Source organism: Anomaloglossus baeobatrachus, chromosome 4 (assembly GCF_048569485.1).
Source record: "Anomaloglossus baeobatrachus isolate aAnoBae1 chromosome 4, aAnoBae1.hap1, whole genome shotgun sequence".
Lineage (NCBI taxonomy): Eukaryota > Metazoa > Chordata > Amphibia > Anura > Aromobatidae > Anomaloglossus > Anomaloglossus baeobatrachus.
In genome coordinates, this window is record NC_134356.1 from 211,882,788 (window position 1) to 211,899,841 (window position 17,054).

The 17,054-nt window shown below is 50.8% G+C and overlaps 1 protein-coding gene across 2 annotated transcripts in view; it reads right to left on the reverse strand.

Moving 5' to 3' along the window:
- The window catches only part of ZNF346 (zinc finger protein 346), a 113,476-nt gene that overhangs the window by 61,472 nt on the left and 34,950 nt on the right, over positions 1 to 17,054 (reverse strand). For both annotated transcript variants that reach the window (XM_075344647.1, XM_075344646.1), the window contains exon 5: positions 2,843 to 3,106. In XM_075344647.1, the coding sequence (XP_075200762.1) occupies positions 2,843 to 3,106 (264 nt within the window). The remainder of the gene's footprint in view (positions 1 to 2,842; positions 3,107 to 17,054) is intronic.

Sequence of the window (17,054 nt, forward strand, 5' to 3'; positions counted from 1 at the left end):
ATATTCACGAGTACTGTCTAACACTTGTGTATTCATTCCAAATAGCGATTGCAATGCAATGCAATGGGGAATACTCGCAATGTAAAGAGTAACCTGAATGCCGCACTATTCCCTACTCACATATATAGTGCGGCATTCGGGTTATTCATTACTTTGTGAGTTTTTCCCCAGTGCCTTGCATTGCACATGCTATTCGGAACGAATACACAAGCATTAAGACAGTATTCGTTATGAGTATAGCGAGTACAAAAAGTTAGGTACTCGCTCAACGCCCCAATTCTTCCACCCCTGCCAACATCTGTCATTACTCCCCAAACAGGACAGCAAAAAGTGGTGGATTTGTTGAACGTTCACCCAATGTGTATGGCCACTTTTAGGCTTAATAGGTCACTGTCGTTGAGTCCTAGGACTACGAGTGTCACGGTGAGGGTTATAACTTATATAGGCAGTTTATAATTGGGAAAGGGGGGGGGGGGCAAAATCCAAGGGTCCAAGCATGGATTTAAAATTTGATACACCAATTTTTCCTGAGATAGACCTTTAACATCCCACAAGAACCTTATTGGCGGCAGGAATGTAAATTTCTATTCTGACGTTAAGAGAAGGTAGAGATGATTATCTTTAATATACTGGTAATATATTAAAAATAAGTCATTTTCGAAAAATAATAGACAAACTGTGCATTTAAAAACATTAAACACGTTTTTATTTCTGGATGAATTTAGGAAAGAAGGTTTTATTTTGAGGAAACACAATCACATCTTCCAAGTGAATCAAACCTACAATATCTATTTAGTACAACAACGGCAATACATTTACACGGACCAGTTATTGACCGGCATGGAAGAAGAAATCAGAGTAAGAACGTAAGCTATCCCCAAGCAGCGTTCCCTAATGCTCAACCGTCCGACTATGTGGGAAGAATCACGCCACATTTAATCAAAGAAAGCTCTCCACTCCGGAGAAAGGAAATGTACTGGGGGATTCCAAAAAGAAAGGGCTTAGATGAGGGATGATCCTAGGTGTAGGGGGCTCCATCACTGGCTTCAGTGGTCACATGCCATACATGCCAGCGAGACCACTGAGGACAGTAATTATCCGTCACCAGCAGGACAGTGGGGTACCACCGAACAGCGGCACTGGAACAGGGGAGTTGGAATACGAAGTTTTGTTTTTTTCCTGACTTGAGCCCAATTTTGAAAAACCCTGGATAACCCATTTAAATGGCCTGTAAAAACCTTAAAAGGGAACCTGTCACCAGATTTTTCCCTATTAAACTAAAATAATCACCTTCTGCAGCTCCTGGGCTGCTTTCTATGAAGGTGCACCTTGTGCCCCGACTCCCCTTCCAGACCCCGAAAATAACTTTATAAAACCTGGCCGTTATGTATGCTAATGACCTGTGGGGCTCCGATGTGCGCGCTCATTTTCTGCTCCTGTCCCTCTCCTGCCGCTGTTCGCCGTCCTCCTTTCTTGATTGACGTGATGACGCCTCTGTCGTCCTCCTCGATGCATTTTCAAATCTCGCGTCTGTGCAGTTATCTCCGCTCGCGCAGGCGCAGTTCGCTCTGCCATATCGCGGGGAGAGAAGAAAACATAGCTGCCGGTGAGCTAAATGCTCAGGCGCGACATTATGGTCGGGTACGAGGATGACGCTGGTGAGGTCATGCACAGCGCCGACCATAATGTCACGCCTGCGCATTTAGCTCACCGGCAGCTATGTTTTCTGCTCTGCCCGCAATATGGCAGAGCGAACTGCGCCTGCGCGAGCCGACAGAACTGCACAGGCGCAAAATTTGAAAATGTAACGAGGATGATGACGGCAGCGTCATCCCATCAATCAAGGAAGGAGGATGGCGAACAGCGGTGGGGGGGAGGGGGAGGGCAGGAGCCAAAAATGAGCCGCCCATCTGGCCAACCAAGGTAATTAGCATACCTAATGATCATGTTTTATAAAGTTATTTTTGGGGTCTGGAAGGGGAGTCGGGGCACAAGGTGCACCTTCATAGAAAGAAGCGCAGGAGCTGCAGAAGGGGACACTTAGTTTAATAGGGAAAAATCTGGTGACCGGTTCCCTTTAAAATTTGATGAGGAAATAAAAAGATAAATACAAAAAAATATGTATATAGGGCCAGATAGCCAAAGCATACCACCTAAAATAATATCCGACTACTGAATAAAAGCAAAACCAACGTGATATTGTGGCTAAATGAACACGAAGCAGTAAATGTAACTAAACGATAGAAACATAAAATCAGAATTAGTGATCTGGGTGGCGCTATACTTAATTATGCAATTCAATCCCAGACCTCACTGGTTGTACAAAAGCTTCCACAGGATAAATATTGTAGGCCACATAAAGAGCCGTAATCATATTTTCAGAGCCTCAGAAGCCACAAACAAGAGGAATTATTTCCTTTTAAGCTTGAGTTAATGAGTCTTCCCATCATTGGAATAAAGCAAAACAAACAAAAACACCTCAACATCACTGAATTCCTAGCTCCATGATGGATAATCTATACATAGAGAAAGGATGTATTATAGCAGTATGAATATTTGTTAGGGTTTGTACGCCAACACAGAAAGGTTCAACCTACAGGCACACTAGCAGAATCAGGAGGCCGCCTGCCAATATAAAGGTAACTAGCTGTTCATGCGGTACATTAATGTCGCGGTACTGAAGAGGAGCCAGAAAAAGCGTTAAGCCCTAATATAAAGCTGGACCAGATGAGCAAATAAATTCTTATTAAAACAAAAAAGAAAAAAATATTTCTACTACAAAACACTTATTTTGTGCCATAGACAAAGGGTTTTTCAGAATCAGGCTCAGCATTGGACTCACTTGCTCCAGAGCCTGGCGTTTGTGGCTTCACGGACACAGATTGCGGAAGCGTGTTCCCATGGCTGGAATAAATAGTCATGAGCTTGCTTTTAGTCTCCTGCTTTAGGTGTCTCCTGCCCTTGTAATGCTGCTCTGCCATATGAGGGTTATTGAAGGTAGCACTGCAGAGCTGGCAGAACTTGTTACGGTCGGATTTATCGGCATCTTCTGGAGGTACACGTGCTGGAGCTGGAGCAGACTTGGGGCCCTTTGGTGCAGGTACACCTAAACAAACAGACACAATTTAGAAGGATGATTGTATGCAACCACTCAAATTTGCATTTTGTAAAAGTATCCAAAAACTATACCAACACAATACGCGGGAGACTAGATCAGTTATGGCATCCATTTCATTACTAGAGTTCAGCGAGTTATATTAATATAATTGACTGCCCCTGGAAAGAAGGGAATTTTGTTTACTTACCGTAAATTCCTTTTCTTCTAGCTCCTATTGGGAGACCCAGACAATTGGGTGTATAGCTTCTGCCTCCGGAGGCCACACAAAGTATTACACTTTAAAAAGTGTAACCCCTCCCCTCTGCCTATACACCCTCCCGTGCATCACGGGCCCATCAGTTTTGGTGCCAAAGCAGGAAGGAGGAAACTTATAAATTGGTCTAAGGTAAATTCAATCCGAAGGATGTTCGGAGAACTGAAAACCATGAACCAAAAGAACAATTCAACATGAACAACATGTGTACACAAAAGAACAACAGCCCGAAGGGAACAGGGGCGGGTGCTGGGTCTCCCAATAGGAGCTAGAAGAAAAGGAATTTACGGTAAGTAAACAAAATTCCCTTCTTCTTTGTCGCTCCATTGGGAGACCCAGACAATTGGGACGTCCAAAAGCAGTCCCTGGGTGGGTAAAAGAATATCTCGATAAAAAGAGCCGAAAAACGGCCCCCTCTTACAGGTGGGCAACCGCCGCCTGAAGGACTCGCCTACCTAGGCTGGCATCTGCCGAAGCATAGGCATGCACCTGATAGTGTTTCGTGAAAGTGTGCAGACTCGACCAGGTAGCCGCCTGACACACCTGCTGAGCCGTAGCCTGGTGCCGCAATGCCCAGGACGCACCTACGGCTCTGGTAGAATGGGCTTTCAGCCCTGAAGGAATCGGAAGCCCAGACGAACGGTAGGCCTCAAGAATCGGTTCCTTGATCCACCGAGCCAAGGTTGACTTTGAAGCCTGCGACCCCTTACTTAGGCCAGCGACAAGGACAAAGAGCGCATCAGAACGGCGCAGGGGCGCCGTGCGAGAAATGTAGAGCCTGAGTGCTCTCACGATCTAACAAGTGCAAATCCTTTTCACATTGGTGAACTGGATGAGGGCAAAAAGAAGGTAAGGAGATATCCTGATTGAGATGAAAAGGGGATACCACCTTAGGGAGAAATTCCGCGACCGGACGCAGAACCACCTTATCCTGGTGAAATACCAGGAAGGGGGCTTTGCATGACAGCGCTGCTAGCTCAGACACTCTCCGAAGTGATGTGACTGCCACTAGGAAGGCCACCTTCTGCGAAAGGCGTGATAGAGAGACATCCCGCATTGGCTCGAAAGGTGGTTTCTGAAGAGCCGTTAGCACCCTGTTAAGATCCCAGGGTTCTAGCGGACGCTTGTAAGGTGGGACTATGTGGCAAACCCCCTGCAGGAACGTGCGGATCTGCGGAAGCCTGGCTAGACGCTTTTGAAAAAACACGGAAAGCGCTGATACTTGTCCCTTGAGAGAGCCGAGAGACAAACCCTTGTCCATTCCGGATTGAAGGAAAGAAAGAAAAGTGGGCAAGGCAAACGGCCAGGGAGTAAAACCCTGACCAGAGCACCAGGATAAGAAGATCCTCCAAGTCCTGTGGTAGATCTTGGCGGACGTTGGTTTCCTGGCCTGTCTCATAGTGTCAATGACCTCTTGAGATAACCCTGAGGACGCTAGGAGCCAGGACTCAATGGCCACACAGTCAGGTTGAGGGCCGCAGAATTCAGATGGAAAAATGGCCCTTGAGACCGCAAGTATGGTCGGTCTGGGAGTGCCCACGGTTGACCCACCGTGAGGTGCCACAGATCCGGGTACCATGTCCTCCTCGGCCAGTCTGGAGCGATGAGGATGGCGCGGCGGCAGTCGGACCTGATCTTGCGTAACACTCTGGGCAGCAGTGCCAGAGGAGGAAATACATAAGGCAGTCGAAACTGCGACCAATCCTGAACTAATGCGTCTGCCGCCAGAGCTCTGTGATCTTGAGACCGTGCCATGAATGCCGGGACTTTGTTGTTGTGCCGAGACGCCATTAGGTCGACGTCCTGCGTTCCCCAGCGGCAACAGATCTCTTGAAACACGTCCGGGTGAAGAGACCATTCCCCTGCGTCCATGCCCTGGCGACTGAGAAAGTCTGCTTCCCAGTTTTCTACGCCCGGGATGTGAACTGCGGAGATGGTGGAGGCTGTGGCTTCCGCCCACAGCAGAATCCGCCGAACTTCTTGGAAGGCTTGACGACTGCGTGTGCCGCCCTGGTGGTTGATGTACGCAACCGCCGTGGCGTTGTCCGACTGTATTCGGATCTGCCTGCCCTCCAGCCACCGCTGGAACGCCTTTAGGGCTAGATACACTGCCCTTATCTCCAGAACATTGATCTGAAGGGTAGGACTCTGTCGGAGTCCAGGTTCCCTGAGCCCTGTGGTGGAGGAAGACCGCTCCCCACCCTGACAGACTCGCGTCCGTCGTGACCACAGCCCAGGATGAGGGCAGGAAGGATTTTCCCTTCGACAAAGAAGTGGGAAGAAGCCACCACTGAAGAGAGGTTTTGGCTGCCCGTGAAAGGGAGACGTTCCTGTCTAGGGACGTCAACCTCCTGTCCCATTTGCGGAGAATGTCCCATTGAAGTGGACGCAGATGAAACTGCGCAAAGGGAACTGCCTCCATTGCTGCCACCATCTTCCCTAGGAAGTGCATGAGGCGCCTCAAGGGGTGTGACTGGGCTCGAAGGAGAGAGTGCACCCCTGTCTGTAGTGAACGCTGTTTGTCCAGCGGTAGCTTCACTATCGCTGAGAGAGTATGAAACTCCATCCCGAGGTAAGTCAGCGATTGGGTCGGTGTCTATTTTGACTTTGGGAAATTGATGATCCACCCGAACCTCTGGAGAGTCTCCAGAGCAATGGTCAGGCTGTGTTGGCATGCCACCCGGGAGGGTGCCTTGACTAGAAGATCGTCTAAGTAAGGGATCACCGAGTGGCCCTGAGAGTGTAGGACCGCCACCACTGCTGCCATGACCTTGGTGAAGACCCGTGGGGCTGTCGCCAGGCCGAAAGGCAGTGCTACGAACTGAAGGTGTTCGTCTTTGATGGCGAAACGCAGGAAGCGTTGATGCTCTGGTGCAATCGGCACATGGAGATAAGCATCCCTGATGTCGATTGATGCTAGGAAGTCTCCTTGGGACATCGAGGCGATGACAGAGCGGAGAGATTCCATCCGGAACCGTCTGGTTCTCACGTGTCTGTTGAGCAGTTTGAGGTCCAGAACGGGACGGAATGATCCGTCCTTTTTTGGCACCACGAACAAGTTGGAGTAAAAACCGCGACCACATTCTTGAAGGGGAACGGGGATCACGACTCCTTCTGAGTTCAGAGTGTTCACCGCCTGAAAAAGTGCATCGGCTCGCTCGGGGGGCGGAGATGTTCTGAAGAAACGAGTCGGAGGACGAGAACTGAGCTCTATCCTGTAACCGTGAGACAGAATGTCTCTCACCCATCGGTCTTGGACATGTGGCCACCAGGCGTCGCAAAAGCGGGAGAGCCTGCCACCGACCGAGGATGCGGTTTGGGGAGGCCGAAAGTCATGAGGAGGCCGCCTTGGGGGCGGCTCCTCCGGCGGTCTTTTTAGGACGTGACTTAGACCGCCATGCAGAAGAGTTCCTCTGGCCCTTCTCTGACCTGTTGGACGTGGAGGACTGGGACCTGGCTGAGGGCCGAAAGGACCGAAACCTGGGTTGTATCTTTCGCTGCTGAGGTCTGTTTGGTTTGGACTGGGGTAAGGACGAGTCCTTTCCCTTGGATTGTTTAATAATTTCATCCAATCGTTCGCCAAACAAACGGTCGCCAGAAAATGGCAAACCGGTTAAGAACTTCTTGGAAGCAGAGTCTGCCTTCCATTCGCGTAGCCACATGGCCCTGCGGACTGCCACCGAATTGGCGGATGCTACCGCTGTACGGCTCGCAGAGTCCAGGACGGCGTTCATGGCGTAGGACGAAAAAGCCGACGCCTGAGAAGTCAAAGACACAACCTGCGGAGTAGAGGTACGTGTGACCGCATTAATCTCAGACAGACAAGCTGAGATAGCTTGGAGTGCCCACACGGCTGCGAATGCCGGAGCAAAAGACGCGCCTGTGGCTTCATAGATGGATTTCATCAGGAGCTCTATTTGCCTGTCAGTGGCATCCTTGAGCGATGAGCCATCTGCCACTGAAACTACGGATCTAGCCGCCAGTCTAGAGACTGGAGGATCCACCTTGGGACACTGAGCCCAACCCTTAACTACGTCAGGGGGAAGGGGTAACGTGTGTCATTAAGGCGCTTAGTAAAGCGCTTGTCCGGAAATGCTCTATGTTTCTGGACAGCATCTCTGAAGTTAGAGTGATCGAAAAACGCACTCCGTGTACGTTTGGGAAACCTAAACTGGTGTTTCTCCTGCTGTGAAGCCGACTCCTCTATAGGTGGAGTTGGAGGAGAAAGTTCTAGCACCTGGTTGATGGACGCTATAAGGTCATTTACTATGGCGTCCCCTTCAGGTGTATCAAGATTGAGAGCAACGTCAGGGTCAGAGCCCTGAGCTGCGACCTCCGCTTCATCCTCCAGAGAGTCCTCATGCTGAGACCCTGAGCAGCGTGATGAAGTCGAGGAAGGTTCCCAGCGAGCCCGCTTCGCCGGTCTGGGACTGCGGTCCGTGTCGGAGTCCTCCCCGTGGGACCTAGGTGTCACCCCAGGAGCACTTTGCTGCGCCGACCGAGGGGGGCCTGGGGGTGATGAACTGCCCTGGGCCTGTGATACCGGTCTGGACTGCAAGGCTTCTAGTATCTTAGCAGACCATCTGTCCATAGACTGAGCCATGGATTGTGAAAGCGACTCAGAGTTTTTCAGCCAAAACTGCAAACTCTGTCCCTGCCACCTGGACAGTGGAAGCCGGTGGTTCTACCTGAGCCGAGGGTCCCACCAGTGCCTGAGGCTCCGGCTGAGTGAGTGCCACAGGGGCCGAGCATTGCACACAATGAGGGTAGGTGGAACCTGCAGGTAACATAGCTGCACAAGAGGTACAGGTTGCAAAATAAGCCTGTGCCTTGGCACCCTTGCTCTTTGCGGACGACATGCTGTTGTCTCCTCTTAGAGTAATCAGTGAGGGTATATAGCCAAAGGCAAATAATGCGGCCGAACAGAGAAAATGTATACAATATATATTATATATATATATATATATATATATATATATATATATATATATATATATATATATATATATATATATATATACATACATACATACATACATACATACATACATATATATATATATATATATATATATACACTTCGGCACCCAAGGGGGCCAGCACCTAGTAACCGGTGCGGCTTACCGACCGCCCAAAGCGGTTGTGTGACCACCAGATTCCCTGCCTGGGCCTCCCAGAGCTGTAGAGCTCGTTCTGAATTCCTCCACTGGCAGAAGTGATTATAACAATGGCTGCCAGCGATCTCAGAGGAGGAGGGAGCCGTGGGCGTGACTAATAAAGTGCGGGAATCTGGTGCCCCTCAGTGCTCAGTGAGGGGGGAGGAGGATACCTAAGTATGCTCCAGCCCTCACTGCCGACGTCCAGTCGAGCGTCCCGCCCTTACCCCTGACTGGCAGGCCCGGGGGCGGGAGTTATGGTACTAGGCCGCAGAAGCCGGGGACTAAATTTAATAACGCGGCCGGCAAACAGGCGCGGTCGGCGCGGTAGTCCCGGCGTCACAAAAAACACAGCAGCCGCTGCAGCGTCTGTTACACAGGCGCTCCATGCGCCGTCCCCAAGGGGACACAGAGTACCTCTTAGAAGCAGGGCCTGTCCCTGATGATACCCAGTCTCCTGTCCGTCAGATTCCCCCAGGGGCTGCGGAGGGAGCCCGGTCCCAGTGCATGGTGACCGGTTAGGATCCCACTTCTCCCAGAGCCTCTAAGGGATGGGGAAGGAAAACGGCATGTGGCTCCAGCCTTTGTACCCGCAATGGGTACCTCAACCTTAACAGCACCGCCGACATTAGTGGGGTGAGAAGGGAGCATGCCGGGGGCCCTGTGGGGGGCCCTCTTTTCTTCCATCCGATAAAATCAGCAGCTACTGCTGACTAAAATGTGGAGCTTGCGTGAATGTGTGCCTCCTTCAACACAAAGCATAAAACTGATGGGCCCGTGATGCACGGGAGGGTGTATAGGCAGAGGGGAGGGGTTACACTTTTTAAAGTGTAATACTTTGTGTGGCCTCCAGAGGCAGAAGCTATACACCCAATTGTCTGGGTCTCCCAATGGAGCGACAAAGAAAAGCGTCTTTGCGAAACGATCGTTGGGCATCCCCCTCCCATCTACCGTGACCACTCTTCACTACAGGTATAACCATTGATTTACTTCAAACAAGTCATTTTACTGCTTGTCCTTCCTTTTGTTGAAATATAATTGCATTTCCTCCCTTAGGCTGGTTTCACACATCTGGTTTTTGCCGTGCGGCACAATACGGCGCTCTGCAGAAAAAACACAACCGTTTTTTTTTTTGCGGCTGGTTGCGTTTTTTTCTGCATAGACTTGCATTAGCGCCGTATTGTGCCGCATGGCCTTGCATTGCGTCCGTTTTTTGCCGGATGAGGCATATTTAGCCCATGCGGCGGCCGGATGGAACGTTGCCTGGCACGTTTTTTCGTGCGTCGAAAAAAACCACATCACAAGCCTATGGACGCCGGATGCGTTTTTTTGTACTGCGCATGCTCAGTATCAAGCCGCATCCGTCAAAAACCGGACGGGCTGCATGGCAAAAACTTATGCAACGGATCCGGTTTTTTTTTGCTGCATCCGTTGCATAGGTTTTTGAGCCGGATTGTGCCACTCAGCACAAACCGGATGTGTGAAAGCAGCCTTAAGATGGGTAATTCTTGTATTCAGTGACATCTGTGTTTTACGCTGTGTACTGTCAGCTTTCCCACATACTCCTCCATCCTTTAACTACTGGCCTTCCCCCACGCCATTGTGATGTATACGATGCATAGCCATGTATTAGGCATGTTGATAGCTTTTCTAACCGTTAAAAATTACAAATATATATTTTCTTTTGGGCCTTAGTTATGCATAATATGCTGATTCAGACAACCATATTCGAGATATTACATCTGTGACCTTTTTTCCATCCATCTTGTATGTCAACCCATAACGGGAGAGATATATTCCCCCTTTTTACAACAAAAGGACATTCTGACATTTAATACTATATTCTATGAGATATAGTTACATATAAATGTTTACATTTTTTCAGTAGTCACGCTGCCTGGGAGGGGGGCTCTGCTCTCGTTTTGCTGTCCACCTAATGCAGGTTATCGTGAAATATTAGCCAGTATTGTCTGTGTACCTGATCTTTATAGTTTTTATTCTATTTTGTACCAATCACTTTTTGCATATTAAAATATTTAATAAAAATCAATTTATATTTCACTATATCCATGGTGTTCGTTCTTCTTGTTCTCCTTTTTTATATTATATCATAACAAGTACTGTCTACTACTCGCGTTTTCATTCCGAATAGTGTGTGCAATGCAATTCAATGGGGAAAAACTCAAAAAAGAGAATTTTGTTTACTTACCGTAAATTCTTTTTCTTATAGTTCCGACATGGGAGACCCAGACCATGGGTGTATAGCTTCTGCCTCCGGAGGACACACAAAGTACTACACTCAAACGTGTAGCTCCTCCCTCCTAGCATATACACCCCCTGGTAGCCAGTCCTAGCCAGTTTAGTGCAAAAGCTGAAGGAGGACATCCACCCACAAGTAGAGATAGAGTAACACCCGGAACAACCGGAATCTCTGTCTACAACAACAGCCGGTGATAACACACGGAACCAGAAACCTGCCAACAGGCAACAGGGAGGGTGCTGGGTCTCCCATGTCGGAACTATAAGAAAAAGAATTTACGGTAAGTAAACAAAATTCTCTTTTTCTTTATCGTTCCTTTATGGGAGACCCAGACCATGGGACGTTCCAAAGCAGTCCATGGGTGGGAATAAACAGAAACACTGAGAAGTAGGCGAACCTAACTTCACAAATGGGCGACAGCCGCCTGAAGGATGCGTCTGCCCAAGCTCGCATATGCCGAAGCATGAGCATGCACTTGGTAGTGCTACGAAAAGGTATGCAAACCAAACCAAGTGGCAGTCTGACAGACCTGCTGAGCCGTAGCCTAGGCCTGAAAGCCTAAGAGGCACCAACAGCTCTGGTCAAGTGTGCCTTGATCCCCGACGGGAAAGGCACTTGAGTACGCTGGTAGGTATCGGAAATGGCCGACCTAAACCAACGAGCCAGGGTCGGCTTAAATGCCGAGAGGCCCTTACGCTGACCCATGGTCAGCACAAAAGAGAGGTGCACCGCCTAAGAACAGCGGTGTGAGACACATAGATCCGGAGCACCCGCACCAGATCCAGAGTATGCAACGCCTTTTCAAAGCGATGAATAGGAGCCGGACAAAAGGAAGGCAGGGAAATGCCCCTTTAAGGTGGAAGCAGCAACCACCTTAGGGAGAAAATCCGGAGTCGGATGGAGAACCACCTTGTCTTGATGAAAAACTAAAAAGGGGGGACTCCGAAGAGAGAGAGCAGTCAAAACAGAGACTCTCTTGAGGGAAGTTATGGCCACTAGAAAGACCACTTTCTGTGAAAGACTAAACAAAGAAACATCCCAAAGAGGCTCAAAGGGGGGTTTCCAAAAACCGTGAGGACCGAATTAAGGTCCCAGGGCTCCCAAGGCCGCCGGTAAGGCGGAATGATGTGAGATGCGCCCTGCATGAAGGAACGCACCTGAGCCAGCCGGGCGATACGCCGCTGGTACAACACTGACAGAGCCGAGACCTGTCCCTTAAGTGAATTGAGGGATAGTCCTAGCTGCAGACCGGACTGTAGAGGGGACAGGAGGGTCGGCAAGGCCAAAAAGGCCAAGGATACTTCCGAGCTCGAGTCATAGTGGAGATGACTTCAGGAGGGATACCAGAAGTTGTCAAGATCCATGACTCAAAAGCCAAGCCGTCAATCTGAGAGCCGCAGATTTTGGCGGAAAGACGGACCTCGTGAGAGGGACAGTCCGGGAGATGCCAAGGCACCTCTACGGACAGAAGGAGCAGGTCAGGGTACCAAGCTTGCCTGGGTCAGTCTGGAGTAATGAGAATGACCCGACGGCCCTCATTTCTGATCTTGCGCAGGACTCTGGGCAAGAACTAGAGGGTGAAACACATAAGACAAACGAAGCTGGGACCAAACTTGAACCAGTGCGTCTGCCGCAAAAACCTGAGGATCGTGGAGCCACGGTTTGACGGCTGGGACAATCTGTTTCCCAGTTTTCCACATCTGGGATGTGGGCTGCGGATATGGTGGACTAGGAGTCCTCCGTCCACAGAAGAAAACGATGAACCCCCAACATTGCCAGGCGGCTGAGTGTCCCGCCCTGGAGGTTGATGTAGGCAAACGCTGTAGCGTTGTCTGACTGGACTCGAATGTGCCTGGCCGCCAACAGATGTGAAAGGCTTAGAGAGCTAGAAACACAGCTCTGAATTCCAGCACATTGATCCAGAGGGCTGATTCGGACAGAGTCCAAGTGCCCTGCGCTCCATGGTGGAGATATACTGCTCCCCAGCCGGATAGACTAGCATCTTGGTGAGGATCACCCGGGACGGAGCCAGGAAGGGGAGACCCTGAAACAGAGGGGCCGAGGCCACCACTGAAACGAGCCCCTGGTCTGTGGCGAAGCCACCACTCCGTGGAAGGAGGGAGTCCGCTTGTTGCAACAGCGGAAAATATCCAGCCGCAGAGGACGCAGATGGGACTGGGCAAGGGAATCGCTTCCATTGACACCACCATCTGATCTCGCACCTGTATTAGGTGCCTGATGGAACGACGTCGACCGCCAGCGGAGGGACTGCTGTTTGACTCAGGGCAGCTTCACAAGTGCCGACGGAGTCTCGAATTGCGTCCCAGGGTATGTGAACTTCTGGGTCGAAGTCAGAGTGGACTTGTACAGAAGACAAACCACCTCAATTGGTTAGAGTGGTGAGAGTGAGCGAGACACTCCGCTAACAGTCTGCATTGGATGAAGCCCAGACTAGAAGGCTGTCTAGGATAAAGAAGGGAATTTTGTTTACTTACCGTAAATTCCTTTTCTTCTAGCTCTAATTGGGAGACCCAGACAATTGGGTGTATAGGCTATGCCTCCGGAGGCCGCACAAAGTACTACACTTAAAAGTGTTAAGCCCCTCCCCTTCTGCCTATACACCCCCCGTGCTCCCACGGGCTCCTCAGTTTTTGTGCAAAAGCAAGAAGGAGGAAAAAGAATTATAAACTGGTTTAAAGTAACTTCAATCCGAAGGAATATTGGAGAACTGAAACCATTCAACATGAACAACATGTGTACACAAAAAAACAGGGGCGGGTGCTGGGTCTCCCAATTAGAGCTAGAAGAAAAGGAATTTACGGTAAGTAAACAAAATTCCCTTCTTCTTTGTCGCTCTATTGGGAGACCCAGACAATTGGGACGTCCAAAAGCAGTCCCTGGGTGGGTAAAAATAATACCTCGTAAGAGAGCCGTAAAACGGCCCTTTCCTACAGGTGGGCAACCGCCACCTGAAGGACTCGTCTACCTAGGCTGGCATCCGCCGAAGCATAGGTATGCACTTGATAGTGCTTCGTGAAAGTGTGCAGGCTCGACCAGGTAGCCGCCTGACACACCTGCTGAGCCGTAGCCTGGTGCCTCAAAGCCCAGGACGCGCCCACGGCTCTGGTAGAATGGGCCTTCAGCCCTGAGGGAACCGGAAGCCCAGCCGAACGGTAAGCTTCGATAATTGGCTCCTTGATCCACCGAGCCAGGGTTGATTTGGAAGCCTGTGACCCTTTACGCTGGCCAGCGACAAGGACAAAGAGTGCATCCGAGCGGCGCAGGGGCGCCGTACGAGAAATGTAGAGTCTGAGTGCTCTCACCAAATCTAACAAGTGCAAATCCTTTTCACATTGGTGAACTGGATGAGGATAAAAAGAAGGTAAGGAAATATCCTGATTGAGATGAAAGGGGGATACCACCTTAGGGAGAAATTCCGGAACCGGACGTAGAACCACCTTGTCCTGGTGAAAGACCAGGAAAGGGGCTTTGCACGACAACGCTGCTAGCTCAGACACTCTCCGAAGAGAAGTGACTGCTACTAGAAAAACCACTTTCTGCGAAAGTCGTGAGAGGGAAATATCTCTCATTGGCTCGAATGGTGGTTTTTGAAGAACCATCAGCACCCTGTTTAGATCCCAGGGTTCTAACGGCCGTTTGTAAGGTGGAACTATGTGACAAACCCCCTGCAGGAACGTGCGTACCTGTGGAAGTCTGGCTAGGCGCTTCTGGAAAAACACAGAGAGCGCTGAGACTTGTCCCTTAAGGGAGCCGAGCGACAAACCCTTTTCTAGTCCAGATTGAAGGAAGGACAGAAAAGTAGGTAATGCAAATGGCCAGGGAGAAAAACCCTGAGCAGAACACCACGACAGAAAAATTTTCCACGTCCTGTGATAGATCTTGGCGGACGTTGGTTTCCTAGCCTGTCTCATAGTGGCAATGACGTCTTGAGATAATCCTGAAGACGCTAGGATCCAGGACTCAATGGCCACACAGTCAGGTTGAGGGCCGCAGAATTCAGATGGAAAAACGGCCCTTGAGATAGCAAGTCTGGTCGGTCTGGTAGTGCCCACGGTTGGCCGACCGTGAGATGCCACAGATCCGGGTACCACGACCGCCTCGGCCAGTCTGGAGCGACGAGGATGGCGCGGCGGCAGTCGGCCCTGATCTTGCGTAACACTCTGGGCAACAGTGCCAGCGGAGGAAACACATAAGGGAGCTGAAACTGCGACCAATCCTGAACTAAGGCATCTGCCGCCAGAGCTCTGGGATCTTGAGACCGTGCCATGAACGTCGGTACCTTGTTGTTGTGCCGGGACGCCATGAGGTCGACGTCCGGCACCCCCCAGCGGCAACAGATCTCCTGAAACACGTCCGGGTGCAGGGACCATTCCCCTGCGTCCATGCCCTGGCGACTGAGATAATCTGCTTCCCAGTTTTCCACGCCTGGGATGTGAACTGCGGATATGGTGGAGGCCGTGGCTTCCACCCACATCAAAATCCGCCGGACTTCCTGGAAGGCTTGTCGGCTGCGTGTGCCGCCTTGGTGGTTGATGTATGCCACCGCTGTGGAATTGTCCGACTGAATTCGGATCTGCTTGCCCTCCAGCCACTGCTGGAACGCTTTCAGGGCAAGATACACTGCCCGTATTTCCAGAACATTGATCTGGAGCGAGGACTCTTGCTGGGTCCACGTACCCTGAGCCCTGTGGTGGAGAAAAACCGCTCCCCACCCTGACAGACTCGCGTCCGTCGTGACTACTTCCCAGGATGGGGGTAGGAAGGATTTCCCCTTCGATAATGAAGTGGGAAGAAGCCACCACCGAAGGGAAGCTTTGGTCGCCTGAGAGAGGGAGACGGTCCTGTCGAGGGACGTCGGTTTCCTGTCCCATTTGCGTAGGATGTCCCATTGAAGGGGACGCAGGTGAAACTGCGCGAAAGGGACTGCCTCCATTGCTGCCACCATCTTTCCCAGGAAGTGCATGAGGCGCCTCAAGGGGTGTGACTGGCCTTGAAGGAGAGATTGTACCCCTTTCTGTAGTGACTGCTGCTTGATCAGCGGAAGCTTCACTATCGCTGAGAGGGTATGAAACTCCATGCCAAGATATGTCAGCGATTGGGCCGGTGTCAGATTTGACTTTGGAAAATTGATGATCCACCCGAAACCCTGGAGAGTCTCCAGGGTAGCGTCGAGGCTGCGTTGGCATGCCTCTTGAGAGGGTGCCTTGATCAGCAGATCGTCCAAGTACGGGATCACCGAGTGACCCTGCGAGTGTAGGAGCGCTACTACAGTAGCCATAACCTTGGTAAAAACCCGTGGGGCTGTTGCCAAGCCGAACGGCAGTGCCACGAATTGCAGGTGTTCGTTTCCTATGGCGAAGCGCAAGAAGCGCTGGTGCTCTGGAGCAATCGGTACGTGGAGATAAGCATCTTTGATATCGATCGATGCAAGGAAATCTCCTTGGGACATTGAGGCGATGACGGAGCGGAGGGATTCCATCCTGAACCGTCTGGTTTTTACGTGTTTGTTGAGCAGTTTCAGGTCCAGGACCGGGCGGAAAGACCCGTCCTTCTTTGGGACCACAAACAAGTTGGAGTAAAAACCATGGTTCTGTTGCTGGAGAGGAACAGGGATCACCACTCCTTCTGCCTTCAGAGTGCGCAGCGCCTGCAGAAGAGCCTCGGCTCGCTCGGGAGGCGGGGATGACCTGAAGAATCGAGTCGGGGGACGAGAGGTGAACTCTATCTTGTAACCGTGAGACAGAATGTCTCTCACCCAGCGGTCTTATTTGTGGCAGCCAGGTGTCGCAAAAGCGGGAGAGCCTGCCACCGACCGAGGATGCTGCTAGAGGAGGTCGAAAGTCATGAGGAAGCCGCCTTGTTAGCGGCGCCTCCGGTGGTCTTTTTAGGACGTGACTTAGACCGCCATGCATCAGAGTTCCTTTGTTCTTTCTGAGACCTTTTGGACGAGGAGAATTGGGACCTGCCCGCGCCCCGAAAGGACCGAAAACTCGACTGCCCCCTCCTCTGTTGGGGTATGTTCTGTTTGGGCTGGGGTAAGGATGTATCCTTTCCCTTGGATTGTTTGATGATTTCATCCAAACGCTCGCCAAACAGCCTGTCGCCAGAAATTGGCAAACTGGTTAAGCGCTTTTTGGAAGCAGAATCTGCCTTCCATTCCCGTAGCCACAAGGCCCTGCGGAGTACCACCGAATTGGCGGCCGCAACCGCCGTACGGCTCACAGAGTCCAGGACAGCATTAATAGC